The 24,086-nt window shown below is 44.8% G+C and overlaps 1 protein-coding gene and 1 long non-coding RNA gene across 2 annotated transcripts in view; both read right to left on the bottom strand.

Moving 5' to 3' along the window:
* Window positions 1-16,064, bottom strand: part of cblb (Cbl proto-oncogene B, E3 ubiquitin protein ligase) — a 119,117-nt gene extending 103,053 nt beyond the window's left edge. The window contains exons 1-3 of the mRNA XM_063202938.1: window positions 15,759-16,064; window positions 15,015-15,240; window positions 14,554-14,804 (exon numbers count right to left, since the gene is read on the bottom strand). Of these exons, the coding sequence (XP_063059008.1) occupies window positions 14,554-14,804; window positions 15,015-15,182 (419 nt within the window). The 5' untranslated portion in view covers window positions 15,183-15,240; window positions 15,759-16,064. The remainder of the gene's footprint in view (window positions 1-14,553; window positions 14,805-15,014; window positions 15,241-15,758) is intronic.
* A 4,192-nt stretch (window positions 16,065-20,256) lies between these two features.
* Window positions 20,257-21,280, bottom strand: LOC134451991 (uncharacterized). Its single transcript, XR_010035327.1, has 3 exons — window positions 21,082-21,280; window positions 20,915-21,000; window positions 20,257-20,820 (listed from the first exon to the last, which is right to left on the bottom strand). It is a non-coding gene; the product is annotated as an uncharacterized LOC134451991 (long non-coding RNA).
* Between the last annotated feature and the right edge of the window lie 2,806 nt (window positions 21,281-24,086).

The following is a 24,086-nucleotide window of genomic DNA, read 5'->3' as shown; positions in this document are numbered from 1 at the left end:
CTACTTATTTTTTTTAACTTTCCCCCGGGGATCAATAAAGTTACTCTACTCTACTCTACTCTACTCTACTACTACTCTACATGGGGAGTGTTTCTTAAACTCATTCAGTGTTAGGTCACACCCAGCAGAAAGAGGACCTTGCCCAACATCTTATCAAAGTGCTAATCAGCAAAACTGCAATGTCCATAACAAACTGTGTGTCATAAAATAGAATGATCCAGAATAAAACAGAATAGAACAAAACAGGGGTGCATTTCTCGAAAGCATAGTTGTTGTTAGCCAGTTAGCAACTTGGGTAGTTGTCAATGGGAAATTGCATTGCAAACAACATAGTGCAACTATGGTTTTCGAGAAATCCACCCCGGAATAGAATACAATAGATTAGAAGAACAGAGCTTAATTTATCAATCTCCTCAGGAGATCCCTTCAGGGGAACTTAGGGGAAGACGATCCCGATCGATTCCGATCAGAGGCGTCCGGCTGGGTCTTTAGCAAGTTTGGGAGAACCCCAGGCGAACCCAGTGAACCAACCCCCCGATGATGATGTGTGTGTGTGTGTGTGTGGGTGGCTCGAGGGGGGACACCCCTTCTCATTCCTCTGGACTGTGTCAGCAGCTGCCACGCAACACAACCGTCCTCTTACTCAGCCCCGGCCCGCGCTCGGGTGACTAAGAGCTGCCTGCGTCCCACACTATGCCCCGCCACGCCACGCTGTGTTATGCTGCATTGCATTATGCTGCGATTGCTCATTCCCAAACCAGCACCCGGCTCGGCTCGGCTTCCCTGGCTGCTCCGCACACACACAGACACACACACATGCGCGCGCGCGCACACACACACACACACACACACACACACACGCACACAGACACACACACACACACACGCACACACGTACGCACATACGCACACACGCACACACAGACACACACACACACACACGCACACACGTACGCACATACACAAGCACGCACACACACACACACACACTCACATAGTCACACACACACACACACACACACACACACACACACACACACACACACACACACACACACACTACAAGGGAGCCGCTGCAGTGCCGAGCCCCACTTCCTCAACAGATGACTGCAATTAGCGACACCTTTCATGTGAACGTACTCGCATGAGCACGAAAACAGCTCATGAGGGCCATGCTCGAAAATGTTCTGGCTTGCCATAACTCCATCGACTCTTTGTCAACATAACTGTTTTTTTAATATACTTTTCATGCAATTCCTTTTTTTACTTCAACAACTATAATAATAACAGTATTTGTATGGCACAATATCATACAAGGCATGCAGCTGAAAGTGCTTTACAAATGGATAAACAACAATGTTGCACTGTAGATATTTCTGTACACTAATATTTGAACGCTTTCCCATTTACCATTCCCATCCAAAGCACTCCACAGCAAGCATCCTGGCAAAAGACTTAGGAGACAACACAACAGTTACTGACACTCATGTATTTACAGAGCAATACTTGAGAAACGCTTCCGGCTTTAAGCGTAATTGCCCCTAAAGCCTCAGCTTTTCCCAGACTTTACAATACAAAAAAAGTGTGTTCAGTGAAATGCAACTGGCTGGCCATCCCTGGCCGTCTTCCTCCCTCACATCGTCTGGCTCACTCACTTCCTCTCCTCCTCCTCCTCCTCCTCCTGCTCCTTCACTTCCTCTCCTCCTCCTCCTCCTCCTTCACTTCCTCTCCTCCTCCTCCTCCTCCTCCTCCTCCTCCTCTTCCTTCACTTCCTCTCCTCCTCCTTCACTTCCTCTCCTCCTCCTCCTCCTCCTCATTCACTTCCTCCTCCTCCTCCTCCTCCTCCTCCTCCTCCTTCACTTCCTCTCCTCCTCTTCCTCTTCATCTCTCTTCATCAGTCACTCCTCTTTACTTCCGTCCATCACACTCAGATGAGTCAGCATCTATGGAGAATCCAACACTCTCTAGCTCTCTTTCTCTCTCTCTCTCCCCCTCTCTCTCTCTCTCTCTCTCTCTCTCTCTTTCTCTCTCTCTCTCTTTCTCTCTCTCTCTCCCCCTCTCTCTCTCTCTCTCGCTCTCTTTGTCTCTCTCTCGCTCTCAGTTACAATCTCTCCCCCTTTCCCCCCCTCTCTCTCGCTCTCTTTCTCTCTCTCTCTCTCTCTCTCTCTCTCTCTCTCTCAGTTATAATATCTCCCTCTATCTCTCTCTCTTTTACAATCTCTCTCAGTTAATATCTCTACCTTTCTCTCTCTCTCTCTCTCTCTCTCTCTCTCTCTCTCTCTCTCTCACACACACACACACACACACAGCTGGATTCACAAGAAGAGGCCCCTGCAACCCACCACCACCACCACCACAACAACCCCCCAGGATGGGTGACTTATCTGTCGGACATCTAGATTCTTGTCTTTGTTTCTTTACCATTGACCCGTTGGTTTTCCCGACACACCACACCACACCACCTCACCATACCATGTGTGTGTGTGTGTGTGTGTGCAGTGTGCTGGGGGCGATGGGCGAGGGCCGGATGCAGCCAGGCCATACCCAGTGTTGCCAGATTGGGCGATTACCCGCCCAATTGGGCAGCTTGGGATGGCTGTCTGCGGGTAAAAACAGGAAATATTGGCCATTTGGCGTTTTTTTTCTGCAGTTTTATACCCATAGAAATCAATGCAATTTCTTTGAATTGGGCAGAATTTAGTGCATTTTGGCGGTTTTTGAGAACCTTTTGGGAGGGATTTGATCAGACACATCTGGCAACGCTGGCCATACCACAGAGCTCAATCAGCACATGATCATTCACAGACCCGAGAGCCGAGACCTGAGACCCGAGCAGGCAGGAGGCCCAATGGCAGCAGCTAGCCTGGGTCGCGTGAAGGACACAGCGACATGCATACTTCCTGCCATAGAGCGGGAGAGAGCGTTCTCTGCCTTTGATGATATCACAGCTACCGCTATTAGATTGCTTTTAAGATCGGTGCGAATAGCACATTCAGCAAAAAATAGTCTGGATCAGGCTACCATACAATACAGTCAGACAATAACCTTTAGACCAAAACGGAATCTGTGTAGTATTATCCCTGTAGTCAGTATAATGTGTATTAAAATACAATCCTGTTTTGTAGCATGACTTGCACATACTGCCAACAATGGACATAAAAAACAAAGTTCCACGTCATGGTCCAATCCATACACTATGTCATCAATCACATTAATCCGTGCAGGCATAATGCATTAAGTCGCGCGGAATAGCTAAGTACAGTTAGCCCTAGCGTGACTGGAATATGCATCAGGATATGTCGCTGGCAATTTATGGGTACCATTCAGCTCTCTGGCAGTGGCTGCTGCACTTTGAATCCAGCTGATTCTGAAGCAATTACTTTGGGATGCTGCTGTGGGCACGGTTGCCAAGGGAGCAGTAAGATGCAGCACAGGAGGCACTTTTATGATGTCACTTCCTGCCGCTCCATCTGTGGCAGCTTGTTTGACCACACAGACATATTGGAGTGATTAGTGAGATGCCTTCAATCCTATTGTTCCTACACTTTCAACCTATTTTTTGTATGTCCATTGTGCATGTGTGTAGTGGGAGCCAAGTAAATGGTATTCTATTTTTTCTATTGTATTATATTCTAGTTTATGCCTTCCCAGGGTCTCTGCTCTGATGGGAAACAACCCATCCAGAATTATGAGGCCAACACCTCTGTAATGATCCAGAAAACATTAGTGTGGGAACCCACGCAGCAACAAGAATCTGTTAAATGTCAAGAGTCAAATGTCATATAGAAGTCAAAGTGAGAGCGTGTCGTGTCTGTCCAGAGATCAAAACAGCCCTTTCGCACGTGTTGTTCACCAAAAAAGGGAACAGCCATGATTCAAACTGGACGCCGGTGGGGCTTTATAATACAGTGACCATCAAACATACCAACACAGACAAGACCTGTGCTGCATTTCTTGAAACCATAGTTGCTAACGACGTTAGCTACTTTGTTTTTTGCAATGCAATTTCCCCATTGGCAACTACCCAAGTTGCTAACCGGCTAACACACGTTCGAGAAACGCACCCTTCTTTGCTTCCTTTTCCTCTCCTATCCTGCACACACACACAGCCAAGAGTCCAGTCCAGTCATCTCAGCCTCTCTCAGCTCCTGGAGGCAGGATGCTTTCATTAAATAAGGCTGTGTGCTGTGTGCTGTGTGCTGCACGCGCTGCAAAAGGATTAATTAGCTTAATTAAAAGGAAAGGCATTGATGGAGTGCAGGGGGACAGCTTTTCTCTGAACCTTGAAAGAATTAGTGAACGGCTGAGGGAAGCAGGCAGGCAAAGCACTCATCTCATCTCAGAATGTTCCTTCCCGAGGACATGAAAGCTCGCTCAGCTTGCTACGCGCACACACACACACACACACACACAGACACACACACACAAGTACACAGAGCACACAGAAATGTGCGCGCACACACACAAACACCTACACACATTCACACATTCTCGCTCTTCCTCCCTCTCTCTCTCTCTCTGTTTATCTCTCTCTCTCTCTCTCTCTCTCTCTCTCTCTCTCTCTCTCACACACACACACACGCAAACACACACACACACACACACACACACACACACACGCATGCGCGCACACACACACAGCAGTGCCACCCTAAATGCTGGCTAGTACGTACATTATTAAAAGGCAAAGCGATGATGTGAGCGACAGTAGACAGCAGAGTGACAGCTGGTCTCAGAAGACAACAGCTCAAGCAGAGCGCGTGACAGACGAGGACAAGAGTTAGCCGCCGAGTTAGCGGCCTTGCTTTCAAGTGTGGCGGTGACACTCTTGTCTTGCCCACTCGAGGCCCTTTTAGGCCAGGCCCCTGCCATCTTGGACTGATGATCAGACCACCCACATGGCTCAGGGCTTTACACTCCAATGAGACACGCTCAGTAGCTAGCTAGCTAGCTAGCTCACTTTTTCCTTTCCACACAAATACAGGCACCCACATAAACACGTGCTCACAAGCGCAAACACACACGTGCAAACTTGCACAAATACGCACGCACACACCCACACACACACACAAACACAGAGAAACACACACACAAATACACAATTGCTGCTGTACACACGCACGCACGCACGCACACACACACGCACGCACACACACACACACACAACTGAAGCCTACCGGTAAAGCGGGGGAGGTTTTACGGTAAGTCACAGTGATGACTTTTCTCCAGTTTGGAATATGCTACAAAAATAAAACAGCCGCGTTAAGCAATTCATAAATGGGTATGTCTGTGTCACAGTATTTAAAATGTACATTTCACAGTACTGTACACAGTACACAGTACAGATAAAAACTGTCTAACTGTCTAATAACTCTGGTACAGTACATTGAATGAATGGACAATTACATTGATGATGCATGCTCTCCTACAAAGGCAGCAAATAAATAAATAAATAAACATATCAACAAGGAAACACGGCTCTATTTTTTATATCATCTGGGAAAGTTGAGTCACAGTGCAAAGAGCAAACGCGGGGCAACAAGGTAGTGCTGAGGACTGCGGCAGCACAGTACTGTAGTGTAGTGTGGTATACCCGAGAGCTTCGGTAGTGCAGTGCAGTTTGTTCACAGCTTGTCAGCTCTCATCTCCGTCCGTGTCCGCTCCACACACACACACACACACACACACACACACACACACACACACACACACACACACACACACACACACACACACACACACACACACACACACACACACACACACACACACACACACACACACACACACACACACACACCACAGGCACCAGGCAGAGGGGCTGGGCTCAGATGGCAGGACAAGGGGGTGATGGAGGTGGAGGAGGAGGAGGAGGTGGTGGGGGTGGAGATGGGAGTGATGGGTGGAGGGTGGTGGTGGTGGTGGTGGAGGACGAGGAGAGTGTAAATTTGCGCAAGAAGCAGCAGTCTCATCACGGCTAGACAGAAGGGAAGGGCTGGACAGGGGACGAGGGGAGGGAAGGGCCACAGGGTTCTGTACACACAGACACATATGATGGCTAATCAAGCTAGCACAATGGTGGAGGGGGGGCAGGAGACAGGGGACAGGGGACAGTGATGGTTATTGGGGGGGGGGCAGTAGGCGAGCATAAATTTGATGAAAAAGCAGCCCTCTTGGGAGAGAAGGAGGGTGGGCAAGGGAACAGGGGGTGTACATACGCATATGACAGCTAATCAAGCGTGAGGTGGGGGAGAGAGTGGCGGTGGAGGTGGCGGTGTGGTTGGGGGGAGTGCGCTAAATTTCAGGAGGAAGTAGCCACAACCCTCATGGGAGTGTAGTGTAGGAGGATCGGCGAGCACAGGAGGAAATCGGCAGGAGGCGGGGGGGGGGGGGGGTGGGGGTGGGTAGTATGCCGTGTGCTGTGCATACATATGACAGCTAATCATCCAGGCTGGCCAGAGCAAGGCTGCCAACAACAAAAGGCCCCAAACGAGGCCCATATGGACAAAATAACCAACACACTTCACTTCACTTGGCAACCTCACTCAGCAAACAAAGAGACAAAGAGTCCGTCCCCTCATCCATCCTGCACCACCAGAGGTGGCGTGGTGTGGTGTGGCATGGTGTGGCGTGCTGCTTAACATCTGACACGTTCATCTGTACCGTTCGAAGTGCCCTTACGTAACAGATGATGCCGTGCAGTACAGCTTACGGAGCAGAGCAGCACCAGGGGAAAAAATGCTGTCATTGCTGCCAGTGTTTGCTCTCTGCTCTGCTCTGCTCTGTCACACTGCCCATACGCCTCTGCTGCGTTGATGGTATGTGTTTGAGGGAGAGAAGAGAAGAGAAGAGAAGAGAAGAGAAGAGAAGAGAAGAGAAGAGAAGAGAAGAGCGGTGGTGTGTGAATACTGAATAGCCCGTTTGTTCAAGGTCGCAGAGTATACTGAATACGGGGATATAAATGTAAAAAAAATGTTAGAAAGTCAAATATAGAGTACATAATAAGTCAATAGCTAAGAGTCATTAAATTGGGCAAACAGAAGCAAACCTAAGCTTCGCTATTCAAAGACAAAGCTAGACAAAAAGTCAAGTATAAAGTACATAATAAGTCAATAGCTAAGAGTCATTTAATTGGGCAAACAGAAGCAAACCTAAGCTTCGCTATTCAGAGACAAAGCTAGACAAAAAGTCAAGTATAAAGTACATAAGTCAATAGCCAAGAGTCATTAAATTGGGAGCACAGAAGCAAACCTAGCTATTCAAAGACAAAGCTAGACAAAAAGTCAAGTATAAAGTACATAAGTCAATAGCTAAGAGTAATTTAATTGGGTAAACAGAAGCAAACTTGATTTAGTACCACAAATACATTATATGAAACTCTTATTCTTTTTGGTACACTGAATAACAAGTCAATAATAGCTCACTAAATTGGGCAAAAAGAAGTGAAACTATATTAGTGCCAAAAATGTCACATGAAACACTTTTTCCTACCAACACCAATCTGTGACCTTGAACAACATGGCAACAGGGTGGTGTGCTATTTAGTAGCAACAAACATTTCTTCCTGGGAGCACCTTGAATGTCTCTAACAGAAATGAATAACATCTTGTGGTAAGTAGGTTTTTATCTCCTACTCCCAAGGAAGATTTATGTGAGGCCGTTCAGGATTCAGTCAGCTCTCTGCCCTTTTGTCTGGTACTCCTTAGCACAGCCTAGCCAACTAAAAGATACAGTGTCCAGTGTCCACCCACACACAGTAGGCCCCGTGACACCTGAAACTGACAAGGGCTAACAAAAGAAAGACAGACAGAGGTGCACATATAAAAGCTAAAAAACAGAACAGAAATGGGGGTGGTGGGAGGTGGGAGGTGTGGAAAGAAAACGAGAAAAAGAAATGGAAGAGATCAAGAGGCCAGATGTTGAAATGTGGGACTTTAAAACAACCACCAGTAGTCCCAAATAAAACTTGAAACGCAGGCTGATCAGTCGGTGAGGAATGTTCACATGGGTGACGTGTGTTGAGGGGAGCTCACTCGCTCACTCACTCACTCGCTCGGTGTACATTTGCCCAGCATCCTTTCCAGATGACAAAAGCCGAGACAGGCAGGCTACCCCTTTGGGGAATTTAATGAGGGGGAGGAGTGTTTGCTGAATGAGTGAGTGAGTAAGTGAGTGTGTGTGTGGGTGAGTGAGTGAGCCATAGTAAGGGTGTGTGTGCGTGTGTGAGGGTACGTAAGTTTGTGTGTGGTGTGTACATGTTTCTTTGTGTGTGTGTGTGTGTGTGTGTGTGTGTGTGTGTGTGTGTGTGTGTGTGTGTGTGTGTGTGTGTGTGTGTGTGTGTGTGTGTGTGTGTGTGTGTGTGTGTGTTGAGGGTACGTGTGTATGTGTGTGTGTGGTGTCGTGTACATGTTTATTCGCGTGTGTGTGTGTGTGTGTGTGTGTGTGTGTGTGTGTGTGTGTGTGTGTGTGTGTGTGTGTGTGTGTGTGTGTGTGTGTGTGTGTGTGTGTGTGTGTGTGTGTGTGTGTGTGTGTGTGTGGTGTATATGTTTCTTTGTGTGTGTGTGTTGAGGGTACGTGTGTAGGAGTGTGTGTGGTGTCGTGTACATGTTTATTCGTGTGCTTGTATGCGTGTATGCGCGTGTGTGTGTGTGTGTGTGTGTGTGTGTGTGTGTGTGTGTGTGTGTGTGTGTGTGTGTGTGTGTGTGTGTGTGTGTGTGTGTGTGTGTGTGTGTGTCTCAGAGTCCAAATGGAGACACCAGGCCCGATCTCCCATATGAGTCGTACATCAGACAGGCCTCTGTGAGGTGACAATGAAAGCGTGCACGCGTGCGGAACTGACACACTGTATACAATGTGTTACTCATCTTATATACTTTATTTATTTTATTTTATGTCGTTAATGTACTACTGATGTCTAAATCTATGTTTCATGGGCCTGGGGCAGACGTACTGTATAATCTTGATGTGGAATACGGCACGCACGCTTACACTATATCGAATGCAGCAGTGAAGAAGAAGAAGAAGGAGGAGGAGGGGGGGAGAGAGGAGGAGTGCATTTCTGGAAGTCATAAAATGTAAACTCATTACTATCTCAAGTGAGCCTCCAGGCAGAGTGTCCCCTACACACATACAAACACAAACACACACACACACACACACACACACACACACACACACACACACACACACACACACACAGAGTTCCATCTAGCCTTTATGACGCAAGTAACATTAGGCCTACAGTATATACAGTAAATGCAGAAGAGGTCTTCGCCTTAGTTTCTTGCACAGATGTTACACATATCGTGTGTTTGCATGGTTTGCTAAGTAAGCTAGCTCATATCAGATTGTGCGGTGTGGCCCCAATGGACAGACCTGGCATGCACAAAACAGACTCTACACGCAATAGGATGGTGCTACAAATAATGTGAAAACCAAATTGTTTGTAGCTACACCAGAGATTCTTTAAGTATATAGAGATATGCCAACATAATAGGTTGCTATGGGCACCTAACGTGACCAGGTTCCGGTCTGCCTAAAGGGGCGTGTCATAATGCTCCTAGAATGAATAGAACAGTCCTTAGGTCTGCCTAAGTCTGCCTAAAGGGGGACCCCCCCCCCCCTCCCCCTTGCGACAATAGAACCCGGAAACAATGGGCCAATGGAATCTCTCTCTCTCTCTACTCTCTCTGGCTACACTGTACCTGCAGTACTACCAGGACGAGCACTTCACCAGTACATCATTGCAGCCCTGTGGAGCCATCACAACCTTTTGTGTGTGTGGCTATTTAGTCATGCGCTGTTATATACTGTACAAGCTATTTACAACATGAGACTTAAAGGGACACTGTGTGAGATTTTTAGTTCTTTATTTCCAGAATTCATGCTGCCCATTCACTAATGTTACCTTTTTCATGAATACTTACCACCACCATCAAATTCTAAGTATTCATTATGACTGGAAAAATTGCACTTTTCATACATGAAAAGGGGGATCTTCTCCATGGTCCGCCATTTTGAATTTCCAAAAATAGCCATTTTTAGCTGCAAAAATGACTCTACTTGGACCATACTAGAAAATATTTGTTTATTACTTTGTAAACTTTCATGTCAATATCAAATTTGGCGATGGCCAACCCATTTTCAATGAGCAGTAGTTGCAGTACCGTTTTTGGCCATTTCCTGCACAGTGTCCCTTTAAGCTAACACTTCAAACATCCAATGATACTTATGTATTAAGTTCATTATGTCTAACTGTTTAACTTAAACACTTAGGGTTTTCTTTTTCCTTAAGACATGTAAAAGTTTTTATCTATAAAAACTTTTAAGATAAAAACTTTTGCATGTTTTAAGGCAAAAGAAAACCTTAAGTGTTAAATCCAATGATACTCAACAACCATGAATGAAAAGGTGTCCTACTGCCCATGATATGTGTTACGTAACATTTATGATATGCTCATTTCACTCTTTTGAGGGTACCATCAAACAAAGTCTAACATACATTTCCAATTACTTACATTCAACCACCTTTCCCCCCCAAAATAGTCCCAGCACAGCTCTGTCTGTTCATTATCTGTCCTAAACAAAAACATCCAGTGTCCTTCCTCACACAGGACTGATAATGCGAATGGGAAACAAACTTATCAGCCAAAGGAAAGCCATAAACAATCCCAACCCCAACCAATCAATACACAGCGAGCTCTGGGAGCACAGAAGCAAAGCAATGTAATCTGATCCTGCTAATCTGACTGTTTTGAAATATCAGCAACAAGCTTCTGCAAAACTGAAACTGAGTTCTGTTGTGCATGTGAAAATACCAATATGTGTACCCGATAGACAGAATTAGCAATAGCCCGAATAGCCCCATTTGGGTCAGTGGTGAGACAAATAATAGCAAACTTAAACCTAAACCTAAACTAGGCATGACTAACTATTTCACACGAGAGTAAAACCAAACACTTCAAACCCCTTAAGCTACGTCTCCTAATTTAAGTCTCCTATCGCTATTATCAGAATGCCAATCACCAAGTTGACATGTGTTACTTAAGACTATCAGCAATGCTTTAGTAATATTGTAGGCAAACATCAAACACTAATTCTTCTCACAGGCAGAGGCCTTTAACTACTGTACAAACCAGAGGAATTAATTTACGTAGATAATTATTGCAAACTACTGTACCTTCACATCACCACTACTCACTAAAGAAGAAAGGAATACTGTAGTGAGAATACAAAATGAGTAACGCCTTCATGAAGATGAAAAACGGTCAGAAAAGAGAGAAAGAGAAATGCCGGTTCAAAGGAAGAAGACAAAATGTGAATGACAACCATTCCCACCCAACATCCACCATCTTTCCACCCCATAGATTGCATATAACTAACACACTATTTATATTCTATTTATACGTTCCATGTTCCACCCCCCAGAATCCCCGTCGCAGTTCCTGCCATTGCTCCTTCTTCATTCAATGCGCTCATCCTATCCATTCATGTCATGTAATTTCTGTCCTCCTTGGCCCATTTAAATCTGCTCTTAATGTCAATACTAATTGATGGTAATGCACTTACAGCACTTGAGTGCAAGGGGAAATGCACACAGGACAGGACCTCTGCAGCCTTTCTCACAGTTATCAAAAGTTAACAGGGTTGACATGGCTGCCTCCCACACAGACACACAGAGCGGCCATCATAAGGGTTGACACAGACAGACATTATAAGCGGCATGGCCCTCAAGTCACCTCCTCTGGACATCATCAATCCTCAAGGTCAGACGTCATCTGACATACATTGGGTGTCACAAGAACAAAGCTTTCTATACGAGTGCTCAAACGTTGGGTGCAGGGCTATGAATTAACTTTTTTCATCACTAGCCAATTTGTCTTGTAGATGTTAAATCTTACTAGCCAAACATACACTATTAGTGAAAGTGGCTACAATTTTCTTTTCTACCAGTCAAACTGAATTTTCACCAGCATTTGGCCTGTTGGCTGGTGGTAATTTAGAGCCCTGGTTGGGTGTCACACAGAACAAAGCTGTCTATACAAGTGCTCAAACGTGAGTTCTTTTTCCCTTGTGCCTTGACAAAGAGTTGACTTCAGTTGACATCAGTTGACTGTTTTTGTTGACTATTTTTTAACCATCCAGCCAATCTCCACATCTAGTAGGATCTCCAGATCTGGCCATAGAACTTTAGCTATCAGTTTAGCATAATTGATCACTGATTCAGATTAGACCCAAGTAGCATGCCACTGCCATAGAGTGATGCTGCAAGGCTCTGCCGTGGCCATCCGGTAGGGCACTGCAGCTGACCCGGGTTCGATTCCTGGCCCGGGTCCTTTGCCGACCCCTGCCCGTCTCTCTCCCCATTCGCTTCCTGTCTACCTCTCATACTGTCCTGTCCATAATAAAGACTAAAAAACCCAAAAAATATCTTTAAAAAAAAGAATGATGCTGCAAAATCCGGATATCGACTGAATAGATGCCAACAACGGTAAGGGTCAAAAGTTTATCTCTGACAGAGTTTGGAATCCATGTCCTATTTAATTTCCCCAAAAAGATGTTACTTCAGCCCGCCATACCTGAGGACATGATGTCTAGCCCAGAGTATCTGTAGAAGAACAAATGAAAAGTCAAAGGGAAAGGAGATTTGGCAGCGAGCAGCCGTATTTTGTCCGCCCTGCTATTTTAATCCAACTGTAATTACATTAACGTGCCCTCAAGACTTTTACTTTTAGCTTAATTGGTTGGAGGTATGATTAATTAACATTGGATCTCTGGCTGGATATCCTCCAGCATCTGTGTCGACATTAAAGAGTATGGTGGGACAGGGGGTTAAGACTTAGCATGAGCAGAGACATGCGGAAACAATTCTTCAGCTAAACGTGGAGAGATAAAGACTTTATAAGCTTGAAAGATAATGGCAATGCAACTAACCGCATGTGCAATGGAGTGTAATAGCATATTTATGCACACAAACATGATTGTTAGCAGCCTACACAGATTTCAATTTTAGACATACAAGAATACAAGACTGCAAGGCAAGCAGATGGAGGAGAGGAGAGAGAGGAAACATCATTTATGGAGTCTGTGGTGAAAACGCTGATTAGAAAAGCACATGTTGAGATCTTCCCCCACAGGCTGGACTCTAAGAGAGAGAGAGAGCGGTGGGACTAGTTTACCTACGGATCGCTCCCAGCAGTATCAACTGCACTGTGGATGAACTCTGAGCCTCTCATCTTAGGTCTGTCTACAAAATGACAAATTCACTTTGTTCCCTCTCTGGATCTCTTGTGAGTGCCTCACAGGGTCAAAGCAGAGAGGGGGGGAGGGAGGGTGGTGAAGAGAGGGACAAACAGAGAGAGAGAGAGAGAAAGAGAGAAGCAGAGAGAGAGAGAGAGAGAGAGAGAGAGAGAGAGAGAAGAGAAAGAGAAGAGAGAGAGAAAGATAGGGAACAGGCTCGCTGGTGATTTAAGGAAAAGTGACATGCCAGACGGTTTGGGGACATCAATTGATACCTCTGTCTGCTGCGTCAGGGCTCGGAGAGATGGCGATATGTCACAGGAGGGGCCGTGACAACTCATATCCTCGGGCTAACTACTGTTCTCCGCCTCACACTCTCAACCTCTGTAGCATCTGCTGTTCCGTTCAAACAATTAAACATTCATTTGTGTCATTATTTCTACTGGGAACGGCTGCAAAAGGAAAAATAAAATACCCCCTTCCATTTTAATCAGTTATTTGTGTCAATTTACAATTTTTACTTCCTGTGTTTACTATGTGGGGGTGGAATTTACCACTTGCTTTCAGTTCAGTCCATTACCGACAAATACAACGCAGACTACTGTGCAGTCAACGGAAATGGTGACCTTCTTCTATCTCCACATCATCTCTCAACTGATGTCCTTTTTTTAAAACTTCTTCTCTTCAGGAGATGATAAGAAGACCAAACGTTATCCAATGAATCCCAATAACACTTGGAAAGAAAACCTGGGGAGTGTGCCAACAACCTGGTTCAGTAGTAATCCAGGTTAAGTTAACCTTGAGGTAGTGGTAAATCATCTAATAGAAAAGCCTGGAGTCCTCATTTTCTAAGCTAAATGACAATCTATCTCTTAACGGGTTGACCATGAACTGCAGGTTAACTTAGCCATGTGTATCGCTTAACCATGTTGTTGGAATACCCCTCTGGTCAAGAGACTGAACTAAAGCCTGTACACATAGCAGGTTGCTCACATGGCACAAGTAGTAATAACACAAATATAACCTATTTACAACCATCAGGAAGTGCAACAACCATTTCAGACAGTGTGGCAGTGCTTCCCAACAACCAGAGGAAGATCCAGAACCTAAGTCAATGTCATACCAGACTTAACAACTGCAGGGGAATGAGATGAGTGGATGTAAGTAGATTATATATATTTGTTTAAATCCAATAAGGTGGATAGCCTATAATGGCACAGATAATACACATGAGCTCCAGAGAAGATTATCCTTCACGCAACAGCTGGCCGGCATCAAAACAGTGCAAAATTTCACAAAGCCTCCCATTCTTACCTGTCTTGTGACTGCTCCTCGTACATCCTCTCCTTGCCCTCCTTAAAGAGGCGAATTGCCCTTTTCGACTTCTTCATCAGGCTGTCGATGTAGATCTTGAAGTATTCGTTCTCGCTGAGCTGAATCAGTCTCTGGTTCTCCTCATATTTGCACAGTATCAAGCGTAAATGCTGGTATGTGTCTGGCAATATATCCAAGATGTATGGCGGACTGTTCTTCAGTTGTAATCTTGGGTTCTGGCAGAGTCTCACCTAGCAGGTAGAGCACATAAGTTTAGACTATTACAGGAGACGGAGAGGGTTAATAGTATGTGTGTACACATTAAAAAGTTTAGGGCAATTATCACAATTACGTAGGTAACTTATTTAAAGGCTGTCAACTGCTTGACCAAAGTAAAGAGTTTCCTAAAGAGTCTACTTCAACATGCAAAGGAAAACGTCATGTGTAGGTTATGCACATACAACTTTGTCCATCAACTTCCACGTTTTTTCCACAGTTCTGCGGTCAGCTGCGGCTTGTTTTGGTGGGCCCACGGCATCCTGGATGGCGTCAAGGATGCCTAGAATCCGGCCTTTTCTGGCATTTGGTCCACGTCCACCCGGATTTCGACCACTAAGAGCAGCTGCCATTTTCACTCAGTGTGTTGAATTAAAGTTGTTTTTCTTTCTGCTGATCGTCATGGAGAGGCTACAAAGTAACAACAGCACAACCAGACGCAGGGTAAATAGCAGTGACATTGGTGGGATTAGCTACACCAGGTAGTCGTGATTACAGACTGTGTGCTCCTCCAAAACCACCACTTCCATGTAAACATCTGACTGTGACGTCCACAGTTGTTGGCCTCGGCTTCATTTTGGGAGGAAAAAAAATACTCCGCTATGGAAGTTAGGCTACAGTTTCTTGAGAAACATGGAGAGTATTTCTTGCTGTTTTAATATGCCGTGTGGAAAAACTAAGTCCACGGAAGAGGAAAACAAGTTGCTTGGCTGCTGTGTTTAGTACCATAGTAATAAGCAACGTGTATAAGTTTTAGGCAACACGATGGAGTTTGTTATTTCGTGTAAGTACACGAGCTCCAAGATCAGCGTTGGATTACACAGCTACGCGTGAGATGTTGACATTATGTTGACAAATGTGGGAAAAGCGTGCTTTTTCCCCCAAAAAGGAACGACACACATAATACAAAAAAAGAAGTCTGGACTTACTGCGGCAAATAGATATGGTAGCTGCCAAAGCAGGGAATGTCAACGGAGAGTTCCTGAGTACAAGTAAAGAGGTCCCCACCAACAAAATAAAAAAACGCCACGACAACGTCAAAAGAAATCAAAATAAAGCAGGAAACTATTACGGGCCTGTCAAACGAACTTATCCTAAACACCCCATCGGCGTCTTCTCTAAAACGTTCGCTGGTCCATTAGCCTCGTTCGCTGATATGACTTGCTTATTTTAAAAATCTGAAGGTTTCACAGCGAGTGGAACAACAGCCAGCGCCGAGTCCCCGCTCCCCTGTCCTCTGTGCTGCGAGGCAGGAAGGAGGGGCAGAGGAGGCGGTTACAATGAAGCAATCGCGCTCCAGTGGCCTATCACAACGCACAGACTTGTACTGTCACACCAGAGATCATTTATCACGCCAATTGAAACAACATTGCATGTTTAATAATGTGTGTGTGTGTGTGTGTGTGTGTGTGTGTGTGTGTGTGTGTGTGTGTGTGTGTGTGTGTGTGTGTGTGTGTGTGTGTGTGTGTGTGTGTGTGTGTGTGTGTGGACAGGATAACTCTTCCAGTCGCAATTGTTTGTTTAAGGCGTGTTGCTTCTTTATAATTGGCCCAGGACAGAACAGTAGGCCTAACAGCTGTCTGTTCATATGTTACCAATATTGGACCAACAGTGTGACAATGACTGGAGGTCGTTTTATATTTGAATTGCTGATAAAGCAGACAATGAAGTCTGCTTGTCCTGACCATTTATATCTCCCCAAAGTGCCATAGGCAAAGGTGTAGGTTTGACTCCAAAAGTGGTGGGGACATTTCAATGGCAAATAGTCAGGATATGCTGTTTTTGCATTATATTTGTGAAATAGTGATGGGAAGAAGCTAGGTTTATATCAAAAGTGGTATGGACATGCCCCCCCCCCCCCCCCCTAAAATTACGCCCATGGCCATAGGCCCTACCTGTTCTACTGATTTCAAGTGGCACTTCCGTGGTAGAGATAGGCAATTCCATTACAAGTCATCACACTTGGCAGGCTAATATGTTTATTCAAAGTGACATATACAAGAGAACATAAACAAGCTGTAGAGACACAGGGAGGAATACTGAGTGGGCCTAAGCAAGGCATCGCAAGTTTAGTGCAGATCCATATGGATAGGATATAGAATACATGAATATCTTAATTTCTGAATATATGAAATCCTGAAGTTGCTGAAGCTACTTAGTCATAACAAAAGTATGAATTAAGTCCTCACGCAATATTTGACAGCATCAAGTCTGGCAGCTATGATAAGGTGGTACTTTCACTTGTGATTATTCAGCGTCAAAGTCATTTAAAAGGTTAGACTGGCATGATGATACCACAATAAAATGTGAGTTGATATTTAATATGCTGCTGAAGGAAGAGCATAACTCAGTGTGGCACAAAGACTGCAGGGAATACAGGGCCTTGAGGAATAATATAAATCATAATTATGTTGCTATTGTCCTCAAAGGCCCCTCTGTCAATACACACACACACTCACACACACGCACACACACACACACTCATACTCAGTGCGCGCGCACACACACACGCACACGCACACTCACACACACACACACACACACATACACATGCTCTCTCTCTCTCTCTCTCTCTCTCTCTCTCTCTCTCTCTCTCTCTCTCTCTCTCTCTCTCTCACACACACACACAAATGCTCTCTCTCAATCTCTCTCTCTCTCTCTCTCTCTCACACACACACAAATGCTCTCTCTCTCTCTCTCTCTCTCTCTCACTCCTCTCTCTCTCTCTCTCTCTCTCTCTCTCTCTCTCTCTCTCTCTCTATCTCCTCTCTCTCTCTCTCTCTCTCTCTATCTCTCTCACACACACACACACACACACACACACACACACACACACACACACACACACACACAAATGCTCTCTCTCAATCTCTCTCTCTCTCACACACACACACACACACACACACACACACACACACACACACACACACACACACACACCACACACACACACACACACACACATACACACACACACCACACGCACGCACACACACACACCACACACACACACTACACACACCACATGCACACGCACGCACACACACACACACACACACACACACACACACACACAGAGAGAGAGAGAAACATGCACGCACGCTCATACCCATACGTACACCCTCACACACAGTACCTCACCTGGAATGACATTACTTTTTATTGTCAGATTCTGAAACATAAAATGTCACATTTAAAATTGTAGATAACATTGCACATCATATCGTCACAACTTCTGTACAACCATCAAGAACCATCAAGAAGTTCTGAACACTTTCACAAAGAACCGCAATGTCTTTTCAACCCCGGTCCTTGCAAGCTAAGGACATGCACCTTTCCAACAAGCAATAAAGACAAGCATACCCTCAAAGCATCAAATTCTCCAAGACTCCAAATAGGTTGGTTGCAGTGTGGCTTTCAAAAAGAAGAGCACATGGTTCCGTTTCCCCCCCCGGGTGACCTTTGGAGGTCAAGTATGCCATAATGGCCTGGGTCGACTCTCCGAGCCCGTCATGTGTGGAGGACCAAAGAAACACTCTCTCGCACTCAAACTGATTTATGAACTGGTCCCAGCGAGTCGTGTGTCATTTCAGGAATGCATGACATCACGTGTTGTCTAATCAAATAGCTGAGTAGGCTGTGTGTGTGTGTGTGTGGGGGGGGGGGGGGGGGGGGGGGGGGGGGGGGGACGACATCACGCTAATGCTAAAACAATGCTAAAACATTTGACAACATCGCTGCTGTAGACTTCCTTGCGAGGACACAACTGACAATGCAGCGTGTACTTTTCCATCAGAACTGGCATTTGTCTTCTATGATGACTTCTTTCACACTGCGTCAGAAAATGGGTCGTTGAGTTTACTGTTTCTCTGCCTTACGTGTCACCCAAACTCTTGCCTGAGTTTGTTCAGTAAATCACATAATCATCATAAGCATAACTCTCAGATTTTTCATTAATGGGAATCAGCTGTCGTTGCCCTTTATTTTGTTCTTGTTACTTCCTTCTGTTGCCTGTCTGTTGTTGTATATATAAAAGGGATTCATGTTTTATATAAAAGGGATTCGTGTTATATATAAAAGCGATTCATGTTATATATAAAAGGGATTCATGTTATATAGCTTATCACTGTATATGAAAGGGATTCATTAGTTGTTGAACAGCAGTAGAGTAGTATTGTGTGACAGCGTAACAAATAGTTATGAACTCCCATCCAATCTGGGTGACTTGTTGATGTGCAACAACTCATAATTTCCCAAACTAATCCCATAGTTTCGGCTCTCCACTGGCTCCACAGAAAGTGTCTGGATTTGGAAAGAAGGAAAATGTTTCAAGGCCGAAAAGTTCTCAAAAGTTTTAAGTAGAGGGAATAACGATCTGTCATAGAAACCACTTCCTTCTCTGCACCCCTGCAAACGTCTCATTACAATGCCCGCCTGTTTCCTCCCATTGCTCTCAATGCTTACATCACCAAGTGCTACAATCCCCGTAGAGTGCAAAATGCCGAAGAAAAATGCTTTAAAGGGACACTGTGCAGGAAATGGTCAAAAAAGGTACTGCAACTGTGCTGTTCATGGAAACTTGGCTCCCTATTGCCAAATTTGATCTTTACATGACAGTTTACTAAGTAATAAACACATATTTTATAGTATGGTCCAATAACAGTCATTTTTGCAGCTAAAAATGGCAATTTTAGGAAATTCAAAATTGCGGATCATGGAGAAGATCCCCCTTTTCATGTATCAAAAGTGCAATTTGTCCAGTCATAATGAATACTTAAAATTTGATGGTGGTGGTAAGTATTCATGAAAAAGGTAACATTAGTGAATGAGCAGCATGAATTCTGGAAATAAACAACTAAAAATCTCACACAGTGTCCCTTTAAAAAAGGAACAACCAAAAACACATGGAATGGTTTTCCTATAGAGGGGTGTGTCTGTGTCTACTTTTAGTATAATTACACTAGTGTAAATCATTTGTTATGCCATGACATACAGAGTGTACTACCATCCACGACCCAATCACAATAGACCAGGTAAGCTGACCAATTAGCGCACACACCAGTGGTGTAGTCTACTTTTTATGGTGGGTATACTGTATATTTGAGCATTTTTTGAAGTGGGTATACTGTATATATTTGTGCTATTCAAAACAATGGATCAATCAATTTTAAGTGGGTATACTGAAATCCCTGAAATTTAGAAGTGGGTATACTCCGTATAACCGTGTTCTACGTAGACTATGTAACAGTACCGAGAGGTAGATACTACTTTAAGCACCAATTTGTGCAACTCAATGTTACCTTAAACACACAGGTTTGTGGGTATAGAGACAGAGACGTGGGTTACAAACAATTACAAATCTTTATTTTTCTTTAGTCATTTAACATGTAATAATCTTTTAAAATATGGGTTTGACAAACACACACACACACACACACACACACACACACACACACACACTTCACAATGACTTGGGCTACAGGTAGTGTTCCACCCTAGTGGAGGTATTCACAAATACCAGTGATGCAGAGACAAAACAAAATTAGTAACAAACACTGCAAATGAAACAAAATGAATGAAAAAGCACTGCAAAACAAAATAAACAAAACCATAAACAAATCACAGCAAACCAAGGACGCACAGCATGCGGATTAGTCAGCACATCACATTTGGCATTGGAACTCTCATAAGGGCTACTGCACCATCACCATAAGCAGCACAAGCAAAGCACAAATATGGACGAGGACCAATTTGGACAACAGGAACAGACAATTAAAAACACAGTTCAATTCACGGGACAAGTGACACAGCGCAACAGGCAAGCGTAGCTTCATGCACCCCGCAACCCAACATCAAGCAGCCAAGCAAGCAGCAGAATTACTAGGCAGCAGTTTGCGGGAGCAGCAGTCACCGTGAGCAGCAGGAGGAACAAGAAGCAGGGGAGGACAAAACGGCAACTCTGACCGTAATTGGTTGGAAGCCCCACGGGCCCTAATAGAGGACACAAAAATATATGCATTTACTTAAATGAAGTGCCTAGCTAGCACCATTAGAAGGGGATGAGAAGAAGGAGTGGAGAACCTACCGATGTAGCCGGCACACGCCGTCTAGAGAGGCACACACTGCCACCAACAGAGATGCTTCACTTGCCCAACCATCTCATCACGCATGCTGCAAGTCAATAATAATGTCAACACGTTGCCCAACTACAACATTTAGCGCACAGCGCGAGTAAGTTTTATACAAACTCACCTAGGACAGCGAGTAGCGAGGGCCTCAGAGGAAGACAATGAAGCTTAACGGCTAAGCAGTTAGCAAACAGAAGCCAGGGCAAGTAACCACTGGATACAGTACCGTCCAAGGCATAGCCAAGGATTTGAAGCAGAGCCGCAGAGGGGTGCCCTCTGGGACACAGCACGAGGATTGGAGCGGCCAAAGCCGCGGCCTTGCGTGTTCCTCTCCACAAAGCAAGGAGCATGTGTACAGCCACCTGGTTTTATACAGGCGTGACTAGCAATCAACCAATTGCCAACCCAGGTGAGGCAGAGCTAAGGGAGCGTCACCAAATTGGCATTTCATTCTCACACACACACAGGAGGTGCAGATGTGGTGACACAGTAGCTGGATTAACAACACTACTGCTGCTACAACTACAGCACTGGCGCACACTGTAAGAGAGAGGACACAGGATGCATACCCTCTCTGCCGATATACAGTATCCTCTCTGCCAATGGATGCCAGTGGATGTGTAATACAAGGAAGACAACATTGCTTATGTGCTTATTTCTGATGACTGAGGTATGCTGGTCAATTCAGATACAGATGAGAAAATGTAGTAAACTATCAAAGCCCAAATAGCTATTAAGAGTTTAAAGAAATCTAAACAAAGCACCACATAAAATGTCTCATATTTGGACTTCATGTTGTGTAACATTACAACACTTTTCCTTTTTTTTAGAGAGAACTGAATGAGTCCCTTTCTCTGTTCTTTACACCTTTTCTAAATCGCATGTCCACTTTGTGTGGTGCTAGTGCCCTAACATAACACATCCTGAATGGTGTCCATAGCAACCAAGCTATATAAAGATTTATGAATGTGTGCACTTCCCAGATAAGGCGCACGAGTTCGCTCCGAGAGGAAGCGGCTGATGACGAGAAACAATTCTCTCACACAAACACAAAAAAGCCACCAACCCGCAAATCACAACAACAGCTGAGCTTTCACAAACTTTAACACTCAGTTTACTGTCAGCATGTATGAGCATAATCCATACTCAGTATTATGCCTAAGGTATGTTTAACCGTTTCATGCAGACAGGCTCACCGGCGATCCCATTCACTATTAGATGAAAAAGCCTAACAACAACATACCAACATTACTGTGACATTACAGAGAGTCGTCTTAAGTAGACTAACAAGTACCGTAAGTAAAGGCATGGTCATTACTATTTCGGTGATCTGGGGCGGACCAGGGCCCAACCCCCTCCCGTACTGGTGGTGGGGGCCCTATTATCACCTTTGCAGGCCATATGGGGGCCCCTGTCAATGTTTTGCCCTGGGGCCCTGTGTGCAATTGTTCCGCCACTGTCGGTGACCATTAGGTTATAGCTGTGACTCTGCGTGAAAGGGTTCATAACCTAACGCATGTTTTATTAGTTGCACACAGGGAGCCATCATGTTGAGGCTGATGTTGGTGGAAGCAAAGATGCACATAAAGGTCATTGCTACTCTTATTCATCTTTTTCCTTTTTTAAAGATTTGTTTTTGTCTTTATTTGATAGGACAGTGTGAGAGGTGGACAGGAAGCGAATTGGGAGAGAGTCGGGGAGAGGTCGGCAAAAGACCCAGGCAGGAATCGAACCCGGGTCAGCCACATGGCAGGCGAGTGCCCTACCGGTTTGCCACAACAGGGCCCTTCTTCTTCTTTTTCTTCTTCAAAGCACAACTCAAGGACTACGGTTTCCAGTTGTCTTAGCAACACGTCTATTTCATGCTCCAGGACTAAGATAGATCTACCTGAGGTAACCTGAAGGTTGAATAGTGAGACGAGGCTGCGCTGAGCCTTCTTAAAAAGAGGGAAATTCATCCTCCAAAGGCTCTCTCCCACACTGTTAAGATAGGTAGTAGAAAATAGCAGAGTAAAGTATCATTTATTAATCCTGAGGGTTAATTAAGGTGTCCAGTAGCATACATACATAAATACAGAATTCACAAGACATTACACACGTCATTAAACTTATATTAACCATATATAGCTCATACGCTCTTACACACATTCAATATGTTTGTAGGCTGAGGATTAGAATCTGGTGACACTTTTTCCCGCTATAAATCATTGGTTGCTGGGATTACAATTAGGGTAAATTCTGCATACCATACCATGATGTTGTTACATGTTCATGTACACTGTGAAGGGGACGATGAACAAAGTGTTCCCCAATAGGCTTTATTACTCATCTAAACCCACGACCTGAAACTGTTCCCCTGAGAGGAGGATTTTTGTAGCATAAACACATCTCTCAGCGACAAGTATTTCTTTCTGGAGTTACTGTAAATGTTCACATGAGAGAGACGAAGAAGCGAGTGTGATTACTGAAAGTGACACTGGAAACCTGTGTGACGTAGGCTAAAGGGGGGGGGGATGTGGGCTCGCACAGAGTCTTGCATCACAGGTGTCTTGTATTTATATTCCTGCCTCGCTCGCTCGCGACGCTAGCTGCTCTCTGATTCATCCAGCAGCAGGCCTGGCCTACTACGGAGAAAAATCCACCCCAGGAAATGGCCATGTGTTGTGCGTGGAAGAAAGAGGTGGTCCCATTAGCACTGTTGTCAACCTTAAAAGGAAGTTCCTCTTTTTTCCCCCCATTTTTTCGTAGCCTTCAGCCTCCTAGCGTCACTGTTGTGAAACGTGACACCCGAAGAAAAGCAGAGCGCCCTAAGCAAAACTCTCGGATATCAAACCAGAAGACTGTTGCCGCCGTCGAGGACAAAGACTCAGTGGCAGAGACAGACTGAGAATGACAGACAGCATTCTTATGGGGTATATCAGTGGCAGAGACAGACTGAGAATGACAGACAGCATTCTTATGGGGTATATCAGATATCCAGACAAACTGGAGGAGGGAAGCGCATCCTGTTTATCATGACATTGTACATTAAACTACTGTTGAAGTGACGGACACTGAATGATCCAAAATGATCCATGTACCACATTTCCTTAATTTTCAACCTTTGTTCTATGCATCCCCGCAAGTTGC

This window comes from Engraulis encrasicolus, chromosome 7 (genome assembly GCF_034702125.1).
Source record: "Engraulis encrasicolus isolate BLACKSEA-1 chromosome 7, IST_EnEncr_1.0, whole genome shotgun sequence".
Taxonomy (NCBI): domain Eukaryota; kingdom Metazoa; phylum Chordata; class Actinopteri; order Clupeiformes; family Engraulidae; genus Engraulis; species Engraulis encrasicolus.
Note: the sequence above shows the minus strand (reverse complement) of the source record. Positions and strands in the feature narration are given on the sequence as shown.